Genomic DNA, 23369 nt, shown 5'->3' on the forward strand with positions numbered 1-23369 from the left:
TTTTTATTTAATAATTGTTAAGGATGAGTTCTGTAAACTTCCATTAAAATAACATTATAAAATACATAAAACCACTATAAAAATAAACTGCAGATGATGCAGCAAAAACATAAAAGCAATGTAAATTCAGATCCAAGAGTTTTTGAAACATTTTTGAAAATGTACTGAGTGCTGCTTCTCTTCTAAAATCTTGAAATAAGAGTAGCTGAAGAATCCTGATAATATATATTGCTTATGCTTTCCTGCGTGAAACTAGAAAATGCACATACAGCAGTTGTTAGTCCTTTCTTTCAGGACCATGGGTAAAATGTACAGAGTGGCACCTTGTAAATTGAGAATACATTCTCTCACACATACACTTACTGTCAAGAGCATATTTATTCAGGGACTGCGTACACATTGTGCCACGAAACGGATCACTTTCAATAACCAAATATACTTGGCCAGATAACCTGCCTTATGATAAATACCATGTACAGGAATATTAATATAGATGATCAAATATTTTCAGTTTCCCATCGTCAATTGGACAAGCGGTAGAAAACACAAAGAACCCATTTTACAGCAGCTGCAGTCTGCAGGAAAGTTTCTCCTGAAAGTCCAAAAGATCTCAGAAACCCACTCCACAGTAACTCAGAGCAGAGCTTTTAGTGTGGCTGCCCTGTTTTGTAAAAGAGATCCAACAGACTTTCCCAGCTGATTAAATGGGTCTCGTCATGAGCGTTTATTTTGTATTGTCTGTTTCTTTTTTGTATTTAATTTTTTTGTTCCTTTTTGCTGTTTTTGTTGTACATCACCTTGAGACAATTGTGTAGAAGGAGATACAGTGAATAATGTTCTTAATGAAGTTTAGTTTAGTAATGAAGTGTGGTTTCTTGGAATGAAGCCGTATTGAAGTTGATTTACATAACGGTTAAAATTAAGTATTTAAATGTGCTATTTTAGCAGGAAGTGTTGCCAGGGTACATGTCAAATTCCTGATATCTAAACCATTTTTCAGGCTTTTATTGATACTTTAGCATAGCAGAAGTGGAAGCTGGGGAAGAGTGTGCAAGATTCTACTTCTTGGTTTGTTAACCATGCCTATCAGATATAAATGTTATATTCCTCCACCACCACCCAACCACCACCACCCCTGAGTCACAGTGAATATACAGTCGTACCTCCTTTTGTGTCCGGGATCTGTTCTGGAGCCCCGGACGCTTGACGAAAGAGACGCTCGACAAAACGCCCTCTGTGCATGTGCGATGTAGTGCTTCTGCGCATGTGTGAGCGGCAAACCCGGAAATAACCCGTTCTGGTACTTCCGGGTTTGCCGCGGACGTTGGACAAAATGGACCCTAAATGGGGCAGACTCAAAAAGAGGTACGACTGTATGTGCTCAATGAGTTGCATCCGTACTCAATTAGTTGCATTTAGTTCCTGCTGAAATAAATAGGACTTAAGTAATTACTAACTACTTCACATTGTAGGTTTCCAGAAGAGAGCCAGTTAAACCAGCAAAACATCTTCTGGCACCTTAAAGACTAACAAATGTATTATGGCATAAAGTTTTGTGTAGTACAGTTTACTTTGTCAGATGCATGAAATATTATCTCTCTGTGTGTGTGTGTTTCTTTTACACATACATGGTAGTGGTGGTTTTAAATAGTGAGGTTAGAAAAAAATGAAATGAATAGATGTGCAAGCATTGATAATTATTAACAGTGGCTATTCACAAAAAAATGGATGAAGTGGGCTGTAGTCTATAAAAGTTTATGCTATAATGAATATGCTAGCTGATTCCAGTGAAGTCCAAGTGCAACTACTTTAGTCTTGATCCAACCAATTTTGTGTAAATGGATCTTTTACTTTGATTGTGTTGCAGTATCTAAATTATCATAGTTTTAGAAAATCAGATTCTTTACGTTATGGCAGATGGGCTGACTGTAAACTTTTAGCTCTGTAAACATGTTGATTCATTACCACTTGCATAGCATTTCTCAGCTAGGAACCCATTTTTCTTTATAGGTGGCTTAGTCATACACATTGAACATCTAAAAATGCTGAGTGATGATGTAAGATTAACTCAAGTAATCCAAAGGTGTAGTCCATTTGCCTTTTTGGAATTAAAGCATGTCCTGTCAGAGTAACACAATTCTTTTTATCTTTATCTTGGGAAATCAGGTTTTTGTGCTTGTATGCTGTCTTTATAGGGTTTGTTGTGCTTTGCAAGGTATATGTGTGCTCAGAATTCACCTCCTTTGATAAAGCATATCTTTGAGCAAAGGGAATTTGTTATACAGTATAGATTTGGGGGGGGGGATTGAAATGCAAGAAACGAGGCAAGTAGCACATGAATCTGGAAAGCATGTTGAGGCAGTGCTTGCATTTATTTGTGCTTGTGTTTGTATACACACACACTGATTGTGCCCATGTCCATTTTGCATGCCAACTCTGCCTACCCACCACGCCCCCTCATAGCTCCTACTAAAAGGTAAAGGTAAAGGGACCCCTGACAGTTAAGTCCATTCGAAATAACTCTGGGGTTGCAGCACTCATCTCGCTTTACAGGCCGAGGGAGCCAGTGTTTGTCCGCTTCCGCTGACGGTTTTTCTGCGTCATGTTGTCAGCATGAAGAAGCCGCTTCTGGCGAAGCCAGAGCAGTGCACAGAAACGCCGTTTACCTTCCCACTGGAGCGGTACCTATTTATCTACTTGCACTGCGTGCTTTCAAACTGCTAGGTTGGCAGGAGCTGGGACCGAACAACAGGAACTCACCCCGTTGCGGGGCCTCAAACCACCGACCTTCAGATCAGCAAGTCCAAGTGGCACAGTGTTTAAACCACAGTGTCACCCGCATCCCTAGCTCCTACTAAACTCACCCCAATTCCTTATGCTTTCCACTCAGTAACGGGAAGTTATTTCTTCCTTTTGCTACCCACTCCACCTATCTGGGCAGCCAGCTCATCTGCCTGCTGCTCATTCACTCCTGCCTGCCTACCTGCCTGGGCTGCCTGCTTCCAGGGAGTGGGAGCACAAGGGGCAGAAAGACTTTCTTCCCTCCATCTCCCTGCTTTGGCTGAAGCAAGAAAGCCTGCAATTTTGAAGTGCAGCCTTTATTCTCTCCTTGGCGGCAGCAGTGTGGCTGCTGTTCCCTTTTAGTCCTCTCCTCCCCAGCCCACAGGATAGTTGATGGTATGTGGGTCGTGGAGCAATGGGGGAGATGAAAAATCTACTGAACTGCTGGCATTGGCTTCTTGGTAAGCTATCATGCCTTATGTCTGGACTGCTTTTTATACCTTGGACATTTTTAAACAGAAACTTTGGTTCTGTTGGGTTGTTTTCAAAAATGAAAACTGCAAACATATTTGGGGCGTTATTTGAAGTGTGTGCCCCCCAGCCAATTAGGATCAACGTGTAACTTAATTTTTTGTGGCATATTTCCTGTACCATAAGGACTTAGTTTTTACACACTGGTGTTAATTTTTTAAAAGTTAATAAATTGGAGGAAAAAGTAACTCTCTCCCTTTAACTTCTGTCTCTTTTCTCTTAAGAATTCAGAAAGAACTTGCAGAAATTACATTAGACCCTCCTCCAAACTGTAGGTAAGTTTTGAAATTGATTTTATTTATTTGGAATGTATTTGACACCAGAGGTAAATTTTGTCTTGTTTCACTTTGGTCTGCTTGGTTAGGTTTCTGGCATAAAGGTTTGCAATTACTAAATTTTAGGAGACTTTCATGAATTACTTCAGAAACTATGATCATAATTCAATGCTAGAAAATATTAAAACAGGCCAGGTTCAGTTAAATTTATTTTTAAGGCTTGGTTTTGCAGTTTTATGTTAATTGTTGATGTATTTTGTTGGTGAATGGTTGTATTTTTAGCAAAAGAGAAAACTGCCAAATTCTAGGTTTGCTCTTCCTTTTTCTTTGGCATCATGCTCTTGTGGAAGCTTGATGAAATAGATTGTCAAATAGTTTGGTTTTTTGTAGAAGCAGGTTTTGGCTATTTGCATTTTCCCCTTTGAATAAATAATTTGAGCATGTAAATCCTGATCCGATATATTTCAGCAAGACTGTTGCCATGCTACTATGATTATCTCTCTCAAGTTACATATTTGCCAACTTGACATAAGTTCAGTCTTGGAATTTGGCCAAGATTGTACTTCATTGTTTACAGAGGTGCTTGATTATTGCACTTCTAGCTATGGAAGTAAATAATGTATTCAGCTATATAGTCAGTTGGGTCACTGTTGGTTTTGAGCTATTGCTTGTGAGATATTATAATGAGATTAATGGATATTTGATTTCAGGAAGTCTCTAACACAGATTGCTTCTTATTTCAGATTTGAAATATGTTAGACACAAGAGCTGTCTTTTCTGATATCTTGACAAAATTATGTTTGTTAAATCTTGAAGTATTACTGGAAGACTAAGCACAGTCTTGTAAAGATGATCAAAAAGTATTTCAGGCTGTTCTGGGGATTCTTTGCAGGCTGAAAGATCTTAATGTCCATCAAACACTTTGCATATGCATATCAAAAATGTTTGGCGAGTGTTTACTTCGGCTTGCTGAGAGATGCCTGTTAGTGGATTGATAGTATTACTAAACTCCCTGTGTGCTGCAGAGGAAGTTGTAACTTAAGAATTATTTCATTTTGAAAAGTTTGCTGTTGCTTTGTGAATTGGTCTCTGTTATAGGAAAGTGGTTGTACCATTTTTTTATGCTTGGCATTGCTGTTGTGGCAAAACAGTACGCTTTAGAGCACATCTGTGCTAGGAAAATCAAAATATTTGTGTGAAGATGGTGTATTTTTCAACACAATATTATAGTTAAACTTGTGCATTTGTTGCTTGCTTCTGTCTAACTTCTAAAGATGTAGGTGCTGGACTCTGGTATTCTCATAGAACATGCACATTGCAAAATATGTGTCGCAATGTCTGCCTGTCTTCCTTGTTATCAACTCTGATTGAAAAGTACTGTGGATTTGTATGACAGTGTGAGCCCCACTAATCAGTCTCTCTTGTAATCCCCTGGCCTGCTTTTTGTGTTGTTTCACTCTTTTATGCGTTAGCCTGCTTTTTTTTCTTTTTTCTTTTAACAAACTTTTGGTTTTTAACAGCAAGAAATTTGTACAGAACAACGAGGTTGTTTTAAAAGGTAGTGCAGTGAAGCTCTTTCATGTCTTGGAGTCCAACACTGCAAGCTTCTGGTTGGAAGTGATGCTTGAAATTATTTTCATAGGAAGGTTTTTCCTCTGTGAGGTGAATTGTGAATGTTCTGTATATAATCAGGACAGGGTAGAAAACTCGTATGTTTCATTACTTGTTATGTGTCAGGTGAATTTGAAGGCCCTAGGTTTGGTCTTCAAAGAGTGTTTGTTTTTTGGTAACAGAAGGAGCTCACTTTTAAAAGCAGGGTTGAGATACTCTTGCATTCATAGGAAACCAGATGCTGTTACTTAAAGGGAAAAAACAAAGATCATAAGGGCCTAAGGAAAAACAGAAGCATAGAACACTACACATTGAACAAAGCACTTCAGTGATGTTCTGATCTGGTATATCTTAGGATCTCCTGAACTCTTACAGGGGCAGGTTAAAAGAAAGATTGTGGAATAAGTTATCAACTATTGACCCTACTTCAAGATGAGGTGGGTGCTAAAAGAGCATGGTGAAGAAATTGGGAGGCGGAAATTGTTTTGTAAGAAGCCTCAGTTGGATAGAGGGAATGGTTTGTGCTGTTACTTTTCGCAGTATTTCCTGTGAACAACAGCTGAATGTGAGAACTGCAGATTACACACCCATTAATACATATGCCTGTGCTAAGGAGAATGCATATTTTTGAAAATGAAGGGAAAGAAAAAACTTGGACCTGGGTTACCAGCATGCCCTAGTATTAGAAAGTGGCTTGCTACCGCAAGCTCTATGTATTGGTCCCTTCTGATCTCTCTTGGATCTCTGCCACAACTGCAGAAGGAGGAAATAATGCTCATCCCCACACGCAGAAGGACTGTTCAGAAACACAGTAGCAGAAACGGAGCAAGTATAGTAGTAATTTGAAGGGTACTGGTATAATTATTTTCATTTGTATGGATAAACCCGTCTCCAGTATCTAATAAAACTGGACGTCTGTCTAATAAAACTTCACTATCAGTGAAGGCAGAAAATATCTGCTGCTCCACTACAGCACTTACCATTTCTGTAGTCGTGCTGTATTTTTTAAAAAACCAGCTGTGGGTCTATGAACACGCAGTCCATCTAGGCTATTCCATTTTTACATATTGTACAACAGGGTTGCCACCCCAGTGCCAGCAGATGCAATGGCATCCATAAAAGCTTCCAGGGCTGCTCTTGAGCAGATGCCCCAGGTTCTTAGTTTTTGGTATAAAAACAAAGCAAGTGTCCAGCCCTCATAGAAAGTTATTAGGCAAAATGTAGCAGTACCTCTTAAGTGATTTCTGTAAAATGAGAGTGATGTGGCTACCTTGCATATTTTTTTCTGATAGTGCAGCCAGTCCTTTCCAAAAGTGGGGATTTCAGCCATCGCAACCAGCTGGTTGCTGCCAACTGGTCTGTAAAGGAATAACTGAGAATGTGATTGGCTCCAATCATTAACAGACTTTTTGTAGCATATGAATAGCCAGGTTTACTGCAAATATGCCATGGTTATGATCTTGTCCATGAGTATAATGCTCCATATTTTATAATAGCAGCCTCACAAAGACAGAGTGTGGTATGCAAAGCTACATAAGTGGATGACAGCTTGCTCAACAGGGCTGCCCTGCCCTGCCTCCTGCATCGCTTAAGCTACTTCTAAAAAAGGCTTGGATTGATGCATCGGTTTTAAGCCAATGTTGGCATATTTTCCTTTCCAAATGAATTTACTAAACAGTTATTGTATCTAAGTCCTGCAATTCTACACCATTATAAATTTTAATTATCCCCTTATTTAAACATTTTAACAGTATTTCATCAGAATGTCAATATTATAAAGTCTAATACCTAAACGTCTAACTCTAGTATTCCACTTAGCATATTTTTCCGTGTATAACACGACTCTGTGTATAAGACAACCCCTGTTTTGGGGGTACTCTAATTTGTTTGATTTACCTGACAGTAAGACAAATTGCCAGATTAATTTAATATTGTCATCAAATACACCAGTGAAAGGTATGGGTTGCACATCTGCATGTAAATCTAGTTTTTATTAATAAAAACCCACCGTCAGTCCTTCGCTGTGAACCGCTGTTGCCATTGTCTCAATATAGTTATTAAACATAAGAAGGGACAGTGGACTACACTGGCTCAGTTTGCACATAATGCTAAGCCAAATCATGGCTAAGTGTCACCATGTGGGGTGGCGCTGTGGCCTAAACCACTGAGCCTCTTAGGCTTGCTGATCAGAAGGTCAGCGGTTCGAATCCGCACAACTGGGTGAGCTCCTGTTGCTCTGTCCCAGCTCCTGCCAACCTAGCAGTTTGAAAGCATGCCAAGTCAAGTAGATAAATAGGTACTGCTGTGGCAGGAAGGTAAACTGTGTTTCCATGCGCTCTGGTTTCTGTCACAGTGCTCCATTGCGCCAGAAGTGGTTTAATCATGCTGGCCACATGACCCGGAAAGCTGTCTGTGGACAAACGCTGGCTCCCTTGGCCTGAAAGCAAGATGAGCACTGCAACCCCATAGTCGCCTTTGACTGGACCTAACTGTCCAGGGGTCCTTTACCTTTACCTTACTTAGAATAAAAACCACAGTCACTTCTTTCCTGGTTATCCTGATGTTGCACTACCCAGCTGTTATGCCTGACCAGGCTCATAGTTGGTCTACCCAGACAAACCAAAAGCATTGAGCCAGGAACAAACTCGGGTACAGATGCAAGCTGGGCTTCATATGTACAGCTAGTGAGTCCACCATTTGAAAAATCAGACTTTAGAGCCATGTTACCCAAAAATGGCCGCTAGAAATTCCATTTTGGCGACTGTGACCTTTGTTTAAGGGACCATTTGGCACCCAGCTTTGAGTTTCTAACACTGCTTGTAATGCAACCTTTGATTTGTTAGCTGTCTTTGTGTCCTGAGAGTTAAAGAGAATGTACTTAGTGTGCCTGTGGTAAGTGATGGAAAGGGCTAATCTAGAGTCTAAATATCATAAAATTGTCTTGGTTTAAACTTCTTATAACCACGACATGCAAAAATAATGCCCATGAATAAAAATGGAAGTTAAAGACTTCAGTAAAAATTTGGAGGAGACTCTGGACAACAGACAGTACTGCATTAATTCTCCATGCCTTGCCATGAAATCCTTATTTGTTCCGACTTTCCCAAAGAAATCTGGAGGGAGGTGGAACCCAGGTTTTTAAAAGCCTTTTTCAAGTTTGCCAAAACAAACAAACCACAAAATAGTTGCTCTCCTCTTTAGGGGAGGGGGAGCCGGGGGGGTGTACAATGCTTTAAGAAGTGTGTTTCTTTGTATGTTTATAATTGGCAGTAGAGAGCTTGCTCTAGAAGAGAGGCCTTCATTGTCTTAGATTGGAAATGACATTTCTGAACTCAGGTGTGGTGCTTCTTGCTAGAGAGCATGGGATTTGCAGTTCCCAGATGCAGTTTATAGAAGAACACAAATCCCATGTCCCTACAAGGTAGTGATGCGTCGGAGTACGTTCAAAAACAAAATTTCCAATACGTAGAGGCTAGCAAGGCCTGTTCTATTTCCAGAAATTGCTCTTTTTTAAAAGAAATCAAAATAAAAAATATCATGCGTAAGTAAGGCCATAACATGACATCGGGGGGTGGGGGTGTAATTCCTCAAGGTTTGCAAAATGTGTTTGTATAAATGATGTATTATTAAAATGTTACCTGGTTTCTGCTGAGATTTCACAACCTGTGACTCTAGTTTCTCATATTAAAATTGGTTTAGATGATCAGACAAAAAAATTTTTGATTCATGTTGTGGGCAGGAGGACTATACCTATATTGGATCATGACCAATACACTTAAGTTGAGACCAGTTCACTTAAGACCATTACACTAGTTCATGGAAGAAGAATTTTAATCATCTGTATAATTTCCCTACTCTTAGCTTCACAAATAGACTACTTGTGTTGGCAGTATTTTGTGGAACTAGCTGATGGTCCGTTGCCAAAACTGACTAGATTCACAGATTCTGTTTCTGTGTCCATTCTCATTTTGCTTACTTTGTCGCAGTGAAAGAGTCTGTAACTATATTACTCCGATTTCTTGAGTTGTTATTTCTGTCTTCCCAGGAACGCAATACGATTTTTAGCTGTATTTTAACTTTGAATATTTCATCAAGGCTGAGCGATGATGATAGCTCGAGTGGATTGTTTTCATTTCCACTTAGTTGTAAAGCTGCTTTGATATGAAGCAGCATCGGAAGTCTTTTGTATTTTTTTCATTATTAAAAACAAGACGTAAACAATCCCCTGAGCAAACATGAACTCTGCTAATCTAAATACAATGAATAAACAATAGGAACTTCTCAGCAGGGTTTGCCAAATAAAATAATGGAACTATAGATAAAAATGTTTAGAAAAAGCTGTATAAAACAATATAATTGAAGTATAGTCAGCTGAATTAACAAATTTCTGACAGAGCTAGCTTGGAGTTTCTTAAAGAAATCTGAAGAAGCCTACAATAGCCAGCTGCATAATCATATGCAGGCTCTGAATATGACAGATCTGAACTACTTTGTGCATTTATTGGAACATGCAGTGGGCTGTTGTTAATTCAAGTGCCCCTTCCATGCCTCCACTGCACAATTGGAGGGAAGATTACACTGAGGTACTGCCATTGAAACTGAGTGCCTGTTCTGGTGTGTTAGTGGTTGGTTGCTTCCATTCCTCATCAAAAGGGAAGCATGGCCATGCCCTTCATGTTAATAACGTAAGGGAATTCTCCTTTGTTCAGTTTCTGCATTCACAGCAGCCCTGTTGGTTTAAACAAGTTGGCCCTGAGTGACCTTTATTGTAATGCTTTTAATAAGTGAAATCTTTTCTTCTAAGTGATGAAATAAAAAGGAGTTCTGTATATACAAATAAGTGAGTTTCAGCCTATGCTTGTCTACAAGGATTTAAGAAGTGGCACGTAGGAAGAAAAATATACATACTTGCTTTCCTGGTTTCCTGTGGTGCTGCTAAGCATTTAGATAACTTTTTACTACAGCGTTAAAAAACTCTGAAATGTTTGATATTAAAACCTTCAACCTTTGCATACTGTAACCCGGGTTATGCATTATGTTATTAATAATGTTGTCTAATTATGAATAGTTGTTTGCGAGGGACTGATTTTGGAAAATAATTTGCTTTTATACAGTGCTAACTGACAAAGTTGCAAACTTGAAAATAGTGCTGTGCCAGAAATGTGAATCAAAGGTTGTTGTTATTCTTGGGTATCATTCTATGTGCATTACAGTGTATTTGTTTTAATTATACATTTGTGGCTTTGCAGGCTTATTCAAGCATCTAATTGGCTACAGCTTTGAATTATATCAAAACACATGCCAAATGTTTCTTAATTACAATTAAGTTATCTACATGAAATTATCTTTGTTTTCAATTTCTTCAGTTGTCGGTTTACTTTTTACCTTGTTTATATGCTCTTTTCCCAAACAGCTTTTATGAGTTCCTGAGTTTATTTTTGTTTCAAAGATACAGAATTGGATTAAGCTGTCTTTAAAAATGCTTCCATGTTGCTTGGCAGGAAGCCAGTTACTATATTGTATATTGTATATCAGTTTAACTAAAACCATACATCATACACAGCAGGTTATTTTTATACTATTAACTAAGGTCAATCCAGAAACCTAAGTTTCCTCTGATTTAACCATAATAAATAATGAACAAAAAGTGTGTGATTGTGCATGCTGGAGGATGAGCTATCCATAACTTCCCAATTTAACCTGTGCTCTGCACACAAGCACCATTTAGGTGACCTCTTATAATTTTGGGATTGCTTCTAGAGATCCAGATGACTGATAAATATGTGGTCTTTGCTTTTATCTCCTGGTATTTATTACTTGAAGTATTCAGCTTTGCTTTTGAAATAAAAACAGAGTTTTGGTTTTGTCCTCACAGCAGGGATTAGTTGGCATAGATAACAGTGCTACTCAAAACTTAGATGTTACTTTTTTATGAAGTGAGCTATGGATTCTTCTACTTTGTGTGCTTCTGTCTGGCACTTATTCTTGAACAGAAGTAGCTACATAGTCTGCTTCTGTGTAAATAAAGCCTAAAAGAGAGAGGAAGATGAATGCTTTACGCTTCATAAGGGAAAAAATGCAAGGAGGCCATTGTTTTTGCTTAGTAGAGGATTCATTGTCAGCAGTGATTGAAAATGTGTCCCCAACTGTGTGATCTAGATAATGGATACACATGTGTTGTGGAGCCTCATGCAGTTGGCAACAGTCTCATAATAAAAGGGCCACAATTTTATCTATTTCTATAGTCAAGTCAGATGAAAATGGAGTGCAGTGGGGAGAGATGGTCTGTTATATAAGCGGTCACCAAACATGAGGTACTAGCTTTCCCTGCAGAAATTGCTCTCAGGTAGACTGCTCGTGCCTGATTACCCTACCTAAGGGAACGGCTTGTGAAGGACCCCAGGTTCAGCAAATGTAAATCCTGCTTTATAGTTGCCCAGAATCTTCAGGGTAGGCCCAAGCCCAGCTTTGCCTGCGATGATTGAGTTTGCAAGCACCTCCCTTGCTCTGGGCAGATCCCTATCCTGGGCCTAGCACAGGGGTCAACAACCTAAGGCCCATGGGCTGGAAGCAGCCCATGTAGGTCATCTGACTGGCCCACGAGCCACCCCCAAACTGAGTTACTGCTTGTGCACTGCGCTAAATGAGCGCAGCACAGGGACACACTTCCGTGGCACCGAAAATTGCATCTGCGCAGATGCCAAAAACCACAGGCATACGCACTCACACACGCACATGATCTGGCCCATGGAGGAATCTCTGCAGGACCAATCCTGCTCAGGCAAGATAAACCTTGCTGACCCCTGGACTCTAGCACTTCTTCCTGAAGCTTAGATGAGATAGAATCTTCTCCCTTCTCCTCCCTATTTCATCCAACATCAAAGCTGTGACAGGTTAGCCAGGAAGGGTCCACTGGGGTATATTTTAGTTTCACAGATGATACCCCAAAGGAGGTGAAAAGATGCTTCTTCTCAATCAGTTGATATGGCCTGTAAAAGAGAAACAATTTATAATCTAGGGTAACCTTATATTTAAGTGAGAGTGCTTGGGACACACTGTTCATGCGGCCGCGATAGAGGCAAGTCCACATATGCATAGCCTTTGCAGAATCTTGTAAGAACAGAAATTCTGTGTCTTGTGAAATTCCAGCCTACTGTGTTCTCACAATAACAGGCTATCCCTGGAACTGAGAGAGCCCCATCTGGCTGCCGGGGTAAAATCAGAGAGAGACCGTCATAGCGTACAAGACAAAGACCTCATAATAATTCATTATTACAACAAGTCTGTGGTGTACTTTTGCCATAACTACCTGTGTGTGGCTTCTGGACTGTGTGTTGTGAAAAGGTTCCAGAATGGCAGATTTCGTTTTAAACAGCATAGAGATTATAGTCTAGTCACTCCTGCATGTAAATACAAGGCAGTCTTTCCAAGTAGTCCTCTCACAAGTACCACATCATAAGCTGAGTTGCAAATTCCCCTGAATTTAAAGTAGCTTTGATGTAGCCAAGGAAGCTGCTGCTGATGGAGGGGCCAACAGAAAGACACCCCCACTGTGTTTGTGAATTACATTGCCTTTGTGAATGATACTTGCTGTAAACAAGAGGTCTTAAGGATTTCTTCTTGTGACATGCAACAAAAGAGTATAGCAGTTCCAGAAAATACAACCTGTACCCTCCTTGAGTTGCATCAGTTTGTCGTAAAATGCTAGCACCATATATAGGGTTCAGCCCAGATTCTGCTTGTAACATCTGTCTTGAAACACTCACATGAGCTGCATAATTTGATGGGTTTATTGTTTAGGATACATACAGAATGCTTGCTTTTGAAAAGTAATCTCTAATTTAAAGTGTGTGTGTCTTACCTTAAATAGTTGCATTCTTGCTGTTTCAGTTCATTAGGTTAACTATAGAAGATGTAAAAAAGCATCCTGATTCTAGTGTGGGTCGTAGGATCTCAATTAGTCTTGCTGGTCTGACATTGGCAGTTCCTGGTGTGTGCTAAAAACAGAGTTTTCTTTAATTAGCTGATTAATTGAATAGCATACAGCGTGACCTCAACATCATTTGGTGAGAGAGGGGGTCTGTAGGGGTCTTGCTGCAACAGGAGTCCCATGAGTATGTTTGTTTGATTCATTGCTATGCGGCATCATTTCCATCTAAGAGGAGAGAGGAGCATAAGCTATGACATCGGAAAGGGCATTTTAGTTGGCTGATTGGAGTTTCAGCCTGCTGAAAAATTACCCACTAGCAGAGGATGATGGTTATTTTTCTAAGCTGTCTCATGGCCCAGCTTTTCTTAACCCAAGACACTGATGGAAGTCCCTTCAGCATTGAAATCAAATAATGTAGACAGCTTTGGGGGGGGGGGCACCCCAGCATAATTAGTTCTCTGTCTTGATTGGTGTTTTTCAGAAAATAAAATAGCATCTGTCTCTTTATTTTTGGAAGGGGTTTGCTTTCCTGCCATATCTCATTCACAGAAATGTCTTGTTAATTGCAACAGGCACTGAGAAACACATTGATATTACACACACACACACACAAAAGTGTGTAAACATTTTCACAGCTGCTGTTGTTATTGCAAGCCTAAAGATATATATTTTATAAAAGAAATTAAAAGATTTACCTTTCTCTAACTTCATTCCTTCCCTGTTTACAAAGGATGAAGGCATCTGCGCAATGTGACCATCAAATATACAGTGACTCACTTCTAAAGTGTGTGTGTATATATGAGCATGTGTGTATATAAACTACACACACTCAATTTGATGTACATTTCTCAGGAGAGATGAAAAAAAAAAGTTACACACTTGTTAATAATGAGGATTGAGTGGGCAGACAACAGTTTCAGTTCTCATTGAAAATTGGCTTTTGTATCTATCTACACGGTGCTCTCTTCTCACCAATAGAACACTGCTATTAAAATTACATAACATGTACAATTACCACTTCTGTTACTTTGAGTCTCAGAGCAACTTCTCATAGCTGATTATTTTCTTGTATCAATACATCATTTCTGTATCATGTGAGTTTCCACATGAACACATTTTACCAGTACACATCTGTCTAACAGATGTATTTGGCTTGTAGCAAAACAGGTAAATGTGAAGTTGTGTACATTCAGCTTCACACAGGAAAGTAGTATTTGTAGGACATCCATCATGCGTGAAGCAGTCAGTATTTTATTTGCTAAACCAAATGTTGTGGGTTAAAAAAAAATACAGGAAGATAAAATCCAACTAAAATTCAGCACAAAAATCCAAGATGTATGATTCAACTACATGAAACCATGGCATCATTCAGTACAGAATAGCTTTATACCAAGTGATACTTTGCAGGATATAGCAATTGATCTAACTTATATGTACTTAAATTTCTCACTTATCACTATATACAAAGCTACTTTATAAGTAACATTTATCAATTTTAATCTGTTTTAGTATTTTAACTTTTGTATGTTTAAAAGTATGTTTATGAATTTTTCTTGCTTTTATTTTTTGTAAATTGCTTTGAATGCTTTTGTAAACTGCTTTGAATTTTATTTTTTTTACAGTCAAGCAGTATATTAATTTTATGAAATAAATAAATAAATGCCAGCAAATAATTCTGGTGAGGATTTGCTAACACAGAAAAATTCTTAAATAAGGAACTGATCCTGAAAGATTGTATATTTGTATATTGCATTTTTTATCCTGCCCTTCTTTGCAGAAGAGCCCTGGATGCAAACCAGCACAAAATAGTACATAATGCTCTTCCCTAAACTTTGCTCATATAAGAGGTTGATTTCCAGAAAGACAACAGTATATAGCAGGAGTGGGGAAACCTCTAGCCCACAGGTCAAACTTGGCCCACCAGGGTTCAAATTTGGCCTGTGAGTTAATTTTCCCCAGACTCTTGCCACCTGGTGTCCTCTGTGATGTTAGGTATAACAGGTATAGGTGTGGCTGCCAGGTCACAATCATGAAAAGTGTCTCCCAATTGTGCAAGCTCCTTTACGTGCCCAATGGTTAGGCTGCACCCAATGGTTAGGTCCTTCGCCTGATGTCAGGTGATTAACAGGTGGGTGGGGGTACTTACCTGTCAAATTTGGTCCACAAGGATATATCCTAATAAGGATCTGGCCTGCAGAGTCAAAAAGGTTCCCTACCCCTAGTTTAGAGCGTATATTCTATTCTAGATTGGGGGTTTTAGGGGTTTCAGATTTCACAAAATTGAGGTTTCTAGAGATACTCGTTCTGTGAAGATATCATATCGGGATATATTTTTTGAATAGCTGTTACACAGTCTTTTGCAATTTGACCTAATACATGATTAAAGCTTTGTTTCCTAGCACTAATTAAGGGAAGTCTTACTTCAGCCAGTAAAATGGTATACTATTAGGTAGCTGATGAAATCACCTCTAATAGGTTTCTGAGCGTTCAGTAAGGAATTAAATACTCTTCCAACTAAGGACTGATAAGTGGTGTGCTAGGAGGATTCAAGAAATCTTCCCATATAAGAAAAAGCAGTCGATGGCAGGGCATCACTCTTGCTAAATGCTCAAATAGCTTTCCCAACAGTATTGGGAAAGACTCTCCTCCTGCAAAAGAGGGGAGTGGTTGTGGGCGGGAGCCGGTCTCTGCCTCAAGCAGGGGGCGTTACCCCCCTGCCTCCCACTCACCTGGCTGGCACCACGCCCACGGGCAGGCACCCAACCAGGTGCCTTTGAAGGGGCGTGGACGGCAGCATAAATCGCTGCTGTGCCAGCCATGCGGCCTCATTCTTCGTCGTCCCGTCGCGAGTCACCCACCCTCCACTCCCTTAGAGCTCAGGGTCTCAGTTTTCTTTTGGCCTTGCTATGGACCTTAGGTTGGTCACCCTGGTTGTCCGGGGGGGCCTGGTAGGAATTTTTCCATTTGGCATTAGGCTTTGTGGTTTTTTCGCCTACCTCGTAGCAATCGTCACAACTTTCGTGGTATTGGTGGGTAGGTTAGGCATTGGAATAAAGTGTTGTGGTGTGTGGAAGGGCTAGGTGTGGCCATCGCCTACACCTTCAATTTTTGGGTATTCCGTTAAAGGAATCCGGCGGTCATGTATTCTGTCCGATGCCTGCATGGCGGGGGGCCATGGCACGACCCTCGGTGACATCAGGGGAGAGCTTATAGTTGGATTAGCATCAACAGGCGCCACCTACTGGTGAATAAACCCTCCTTTCAGGCTCACCCCTCTCCGAGTGGGTGGAGTCAACTGACGTAATCCAATGCCTAAGCCAATACCTTTTCACTTGCTGTAATCAATAAAGTTATAGCCTTTTGTTGCCCATTAACCTTATATCATGTGTCTGTGTGTTTTCATTCCACTATGCGGGGATCGGGTCCTCGAACCACAATGTATAGACCTCACATAAGGAGTTAAAAAAATATTATTTTAAACCTCTGGCCAAGAAACACAGAAGTTTGTACTTCCCAGCCGTTAATGCTTTTGTATGTACTTGTAAGTTCACTGGTTTTTGAGGTGGTATAATAAAGCTTTGGCATCACTATCCCCCAACAAACATGGAAAAAGGCCAAATTGTAATTGCTAGTGCAAGTTCCATAATCAACCATGTACAGTTTGTTTCTCGGAATTGGACCAGTGTTTCAAAGAGAGCATGCAGAGATGATTAGCAAATAACACAGCACTACTGTGATATGAAGCTACTCTGCTATAGAAATGTTATAGTGGAGTTATTCATCTGAGTACTTAAATGCATGCTTACATTTTTCTTATCATAATGAGCACCAGTAATGTTTAATTTTAGTAGCCATTTGAACTGAAATGCTGTAAAGGAAGCAATTATTTTGTGTGTGTGTGCATGCATGGTATGTTATACAGGTATAATGAAAGCCATCTGGTATTTGCTTTCAGATTGCTTAGAGCTTTATGCAAATGTGAAATACTGTGAAGAACTGAAATTCTTCTTTGGAGATTTGCCTTAACAGTTTGTCAAGTACGTGTTTTAGTTATGATCCACAGTGCTACACTGCACCAGTTACAGTCTACTGACTTTGGAATACTCTTTATAAAAACACCAAAAAACAACAACAACCTGTTTGTTGACAAGGCAAATAGTAGTCTGAGAGCACCTGATCCAGGAGTGCTGTTGAAGCTAAATGATCATGTCAGCTTCTTTTGAGCTGTTCATGGGAACTACAGGTAAACCAGAGCTGAACAGTTGAACAATGTGATACACAAAGAGTGCCAAATACAGTATACAGTCAGAACTAATTAATCCCAGATGTCTCCTTTCTCTCTCCAAAAAGACTGGTTAGAGCAGGTATTTAAAGCTGGTGTTCCTAGTTCCTGAAGCCCAATGTGAAAAAGTGAACTATCTTCCTTTTTCTTTTTCTTTTTCTTTTTTGGTAAATGCCATACTTTGAAATATGATTAGTATTTGTCAATCACTTAGAAACAAGAATATCTCTTCAGCCAGGGATGCATTAGAAATTTTTTCTTTACGAATTCTGAAAAAATTATAGTACAAACTGATACCTTCTGGACTAAAGTTATGTATGGTGTGTCCTCAGAGTGCACAGAAACATACTTACGGATTTTGTGCTTCTCTAAATTTTCCAGAGCAGTTCTCAGAATATATACGGTATATAAATATTTCTTTTTTAAAATGAGAGAAATTCATTCTACGTGAGGCAGTTTGTTCAAAAATATGTATTTAAATGAAGTGGAACTGGAGTGGAACAGACTTAGGAATGAACATGTTCGAAAATGACCTAGATTGGAAATAGACTGATATTGCCATCCCTGTGTTCAACAGACTTTGGTACTAAACCATTTTAAAAGCCTACAAAATGGATTCAAACATAGTAATCTTACATGAATGCACTGTAGTTAAGACTTCAGTTACTCTTATCTACTCTTTCCCTTTGAAAACGTAACCTATAGCTACGCTTGTTCAATTAGATGGCTGGTGTGCAGAATGGAAAACTGCTAAGTTCACCAGAACATATCGTACTTAACTGATTATATAGCAAAATGTAGAAGCTTTTTCCAAAATTTTGCGATCTATTTCACCAAACAAGAAGACAACAGAAGTTGCCATGGGATAAATGTGAGCAAATGCAGTTACAGTAAGCCCATAATTTACGTGGGGGTTACATTCTAGGGATTGCACATTGTGCATAGCCAAAACCCATTGGATTCAGTGGTGGAGGAATCACCAAAGTCATTTCCCTCAGAAACCCCTTCCCATTCCATCTCATACAGCCATGTGGGTAAATTGAATGTGCGCAAGTTAAATGTGTGTAGGTTATATGTGTACTCAAGTTTAATTACAGTTAAGAATTATGATTAAGGGTTGATTCAGATACTTACAGAAAGGGTAGGCATTGAAGATTTACTTGACGGTGGAAGAGAGGTTAAAGTATTACCAAAATCAAGTTTCCGGTACACAAATTAATAGAATCTTGCCTACAGAATATCATTGGATATTTTTTAAATGCCATGTGACCACCACCTACGTCCAACCTTACGGTTATTGATTAGGCATTTTTTTGCTGCTTGTTATATTTTGTAACAAATAGGCTTTATGTGGCTATGCAATTTAAGTCGCTGCCTACTCTTTAGTTTTCACTTGTTAATGAAAGCAGGGTGGATCGATTAATACTTCTTTGTGGTAGCATTCCCCATCTTCCTCAGTTTGGTTTTTGGATCGTTACAACAGAAGTCAGAAAGTGTAATCTGCGATGAAATGTCAACTTGGGATGTTATTTCAAATATTCAAGTAATAATTATAATTACAGACATTTAGAAGGTTTGCAAAATTAATTAATGTGTAGTTAAAGAAATATTTGATGAAACCAAGCTGCTCTTAGTACAAGTACTGTTTTTGCAAGTAATTTACTAGGCCAACAGTGTGAAAAGCCTTGTGCTTTTCCTTCTGAAAGGGAAAGACTTGCAAAAGCCCTGGAGGTTAGCTTTCAGTTTCAGTTAGCTTCCATGCGTTAAGCTAATAACAACTTTAATACAGTTACGGTGGTATTTTATTTTATTTTTGGGAAAAAGCAGTATTCCCCTTTTTGTGTGGAGCAGATCTGTCCGAATCAGGGTAGTGAGCCTGTGTTGGGCTGAAACAGACCCACCAAGCTATTTCAAATGGTCCACCAGCTCCATTCTTCCTCCCCGTTGAAGTGTGGACTTGGGGGTGAGGTTCCTCCCCTCCCAGTGCAGTGTTTGTACAGGGGGGGAAACTGCAGTCTCTGCTCTATAGCAGAGACTCTTAAACCTCACCAGGAAGCCCAGCACTGCAATGGGCCAGTGTGTGAGAGAGAAATCAGCATGTGTTTATGCATGTCTGCCAGTGTGTGTAGGTGCTAAAGACAATGGGTGCAGTGTGGCCACTTCAACTTCGGTGACACCCACTTTTGCTTTGGCCATGTCCTCCTCTGGCAGGCAACCCGCAGAGGTTAGCCAACAGCAAATGCAACGTAGGAGCCAAAAAGCTTAGGCTGGCAGTTTTCAGTTATTTTGTTACATATTCTGTTATAGGGGGAAGTTGATTATATCTCTATATATTTCATGGGTACAGAGTTTGATGATGGCGTAAGTGTTTGTATACATTACAGTTAAGTTTTTTAAGGCTGATTGATTTCACTGGAAGAGCTAAGCACATGCCTAAATAGCTTGTTTGTTTTCTGAGATTTATATTTCATAAATGTCACCTGAATGCCAAATGTCTATTGATCAGGCATTTAATCTTACAAGATTTTAAAGGCAATGTTGTTATGCTTGAAATGCTGGATTTATCCATTTGTTAGGATATTTCTATTCTGCTTTTTGCTGCCATGAATAATTATCAAAGAAGTTTGCTATTAAAACAGCCATACAATAAAGCAGAATAAATTCAAATCAAAAGTTGACAAAATAATCACAAGATAGACACCAGGAACTAACATAAATGGTTAGAAGAGTGCTTGCGTAAATAGGGAATATCTATGGGTAATATCTGTTGTCGTTTTAACATAAGCAGAGGACTCCAGTGGTTCAACTGTTTAGCAATATTGTTTAGCTACTTTCTTCCTGAGCTACTTGCTAGTAACAAACGCAAAGAAAAACAAAACCCTGTAAAAATTCATTTTGTAATATTTTTCACACAGAATCCCTGTTTCCAGCTATATACTTTATAAGTGGTCAAATGTTATAAAGGTGCCCATTACTAATCTTAAAATGGCTGCCTCTGGGACTTTTTATAAGGCAGTATAATTGATGTTGGCATGTAATAAATCTGTAGTTCTTTGAGTCTGATTATGTAGCAAGACTGATAGATTAGACTCCCCTGAGAATTGACTTGGGAGAACGGATAGCCTACTGCAATAGTTTTTGTCAGCTTTTATCTCTGTGTTAAAATAAATTAATTATTTCACCATAGAATAGTTTTAAGGCCACCAGTGTATGTTCATATGTATATATATATATGTAAAAATGCCCAAAAGGCGGCTTTGTTTTGAATGACATTCATGCTGTTCCATTAACAGAACAGTTCTTGATCCACTATTAGAATAATTTTTCTACAGAATCACTCTTCTAACTAACACCCCACGAACTCAAAAAATTACTTCCAGAGGGTTGGGGATTGTCCAGAACAGCATGCAAGGAGGCACAGGGTTGTGGGAAATGGAAATCAGCAAGAATTTATCCCATTCTTAAGGGATGCCTCATTGGGGAAAATCCAATCTAAATATAAAAGCAACAGTGTTAGGATAAAACATGTATTTATTCCAGCTGAATACTTTTTGTATATGATGATACAAAATACAATTTGAAGTGCTTCTTTTTAAAATTGTATGTTTCTTATAGCTAATGTTCATGATTGTTTAAACTAAAAGACTGTATTCTCTTTGATTTATAGAAACACTGCTGACAATAACAACAGCTTAAAAGAGGAATATTTCTTTCATCTCTGTTTTTCTTTATTTGCAATATGTATATAAGAAATATATAAGTGTTTCTGTGTGTGTGTGTGTGTGTGTGTGTGTGTGATCTTTTTATGGTATATATGTAACCATTTAGACACATAGAATTATAATTCAGAGGGACACGGGTGGCGCTGTGGGTTAAACCACAGAGCCTAGGGCTTGCTGATCAGAAGGTTGGCAGTTTGAATCCCCGCAATGGGGTGAGTTCTCGTTGCTTTGTCCCAGCTCCTGCCAACCTAGCAGTTTGAAAGCACATCAAAGTGCAAGTAGATAAATAGGTGTTTCCGTGTGCTGCTCTGGTTCGCCAGAAGCGGCTTAGTCACGCTGGCCACATGACCCGGAAGCTGTACGCCGACTCCCTCAGCCAGTAAAACAAGATGAGCGCCGCAACCCCAGAGTCGTCCGCGACTGGACTTAATGGTCAGTGGTCCCTTTACCTTTACTAACTATAATTCATGCACATGTAATTATAATGAGAAAACAATCCTTTGCCACCCTTTTCAGCGATATCTCCACCCTATATCCCCCAGCTATTGGCTGAACTGCTTAGATATCATGAATCTGCACATTCTCATGAGTCAAGTCGTCAATAATAGAATATTTGCAGACAAAAAGAGTGGTGTTAGCTTCTGTGTGAAGTGAAAAGTCAATTGCTCACAGAAGGCTTGAAAAACAAATAAATGGAATTCAAAAGAAGTGTGGCTGAGGGCTGTAATCATGGTGAGGGACAATGGAACCCAGAATGTGGAGAAGATACAGGAGAGACAGACTGCCTCAATGTTAAATGAAGGGGTTGTGGGTTGAGAAACAGAAATCAGTAAAATTACGTCAATAAAAACAAATTCCAAATCAGTGAATCTTATTAATAACTCAAATTAACTGTATCACTCCTTGGAGAAACAAATATCCTTTAATAGCAAGGCATGAAATTAATTAACATCAAATATAATGTTGTTGATATCATATTTTGTATGCAGCTTAAGGTCCTGAGGGGCTATGCATTGTTGATAGCAAAGGACTTAAAAGACAAGAGAATCGTGGATGTTGAAGAGCGAACTGTGGAACAGAGAAAACAAATGGGGCAGGGAAGGGGGGCTGGATTGTCTCTTCATTTGAACTAAAATGCAGAGTGGTAAAGGTTTGGAAAAATGTCCTTGCATTGTAACTTTCCAGGAAAAGGAGCACTGTGCAGTGTAAATGCTGTCTCAGAAAAGGCAATGTCAGGGATATCGACCATATTAAGCTCCCCCAAATTCCCTTTCTTAAGCATTTTGTTGTAGAACATCCCTTTTAATGTGCTTTCCCTGATGGCCTCCAAAGTAAGCTGACGGAGGTGCTTGAGAGGTCACCTTAATTCAGAACTTTTAACTTTTCCCTACATATGCTTTCTACTTCAACCCCTTTCCCACCCCCCCGCTGTAAATCTCCATGCACCATTAAGGGTCTGGTTGCAAACCACTAGGATAGATTCAGCCATGCCGTTGTATCCTTACAGTTCCTTATCACTGTATAAAACTAAAAACATACAAATGCTTAATAAGTGATTTTTTAAAAATTAAATTGATAATTATTGATATACTTCCCTCAGAATTCCATAACTTGACACGCTATTACTTAGAAATGAAGTGTATATATCTTTTAAATGAAAGTTTGGGCTTTACCCAACTAGAATAGAATTTGATTGTAAATATTATTCCAGTATATGCCATCATGAAAACAGCTTCAGTATGATTTATTTCTGGCTTGCTTGTTTCTTTAAGAAAGGCCACTTTGATTATTTCATATGATTATTGTGATATTATGCCACATGAGTGATGCTGCTTGTTTTAAACGCTATCCTGTTTTTAAAGCAAGTGTTGTTTGATTTGTGTTTATAATTCATGGCATTGATGTACATAAACAAGCAAAGCAAAACTACTACAGCCATTTATAAAACATGGCTTGCCTTGCTGCCACACTTTATATCTGGGGTTGCCTTTGAAAATGCCTGGGAACTTCATCTGGTCCAGAATAAAGAAGTAAATTTACTTCATCAGAGAATAGACGATAATGATATCCCCCCCCACACACACAATCAAAATGCTGGCATTAACTTTTAAAGTCCTAAATGACTTGGGGCCGGACTTATCCCAGATATCCAGACCCCCATCTTCAGAAGCCCTTCTCTAGCTGTGGCTGGCTATTTAATGGATGGTTACTAGAAAGAGGGGCAACTTTAATTATAT

General features: G+C 39.1%; 1 protein-coding gene across 2 annotated transcripts in view; it reads left to right on the forward strand.

Annotated features, from left to right (window-relative positions):
- The window catches only part of LOC308459507 (ubiquitin-conjugating enzyme E2 E2), a 129619-nt gene that overhangs the window by 18600 nt on the left and 87650 nt on the right, over window positions 1-23369 (forward strand). The window contains exon 3 of one of the 2 annotated variants that reach the window (XM_080975099.1): window positions 3537-3587. The exons of the other annotated variant lie outside the window; for it this stretch is intronic. Coding sequence (XP_080831225.1) covers window positions 3537-3587 — 51 coding nt within the window. The remainder of the gene's footprint in view (window positions 1-3536; window positions 3588-23369) is intronic. 2 annotated transcript variants of the gene reach the window in all.

The sequence above is a fragment of the Podarcis pityusensis genome, assembly GCF_964106645.2.
Source record: "Podarcis pityusensis genome assembly, chromosome: 12".
Taxonomy (NCBI): domain Eukaryota; kingdom Metazoa; phylum Chordata; class Lepidosauria; order Squamata; family Lacertidae; genus Podarcis; species Podarcis pityusensis.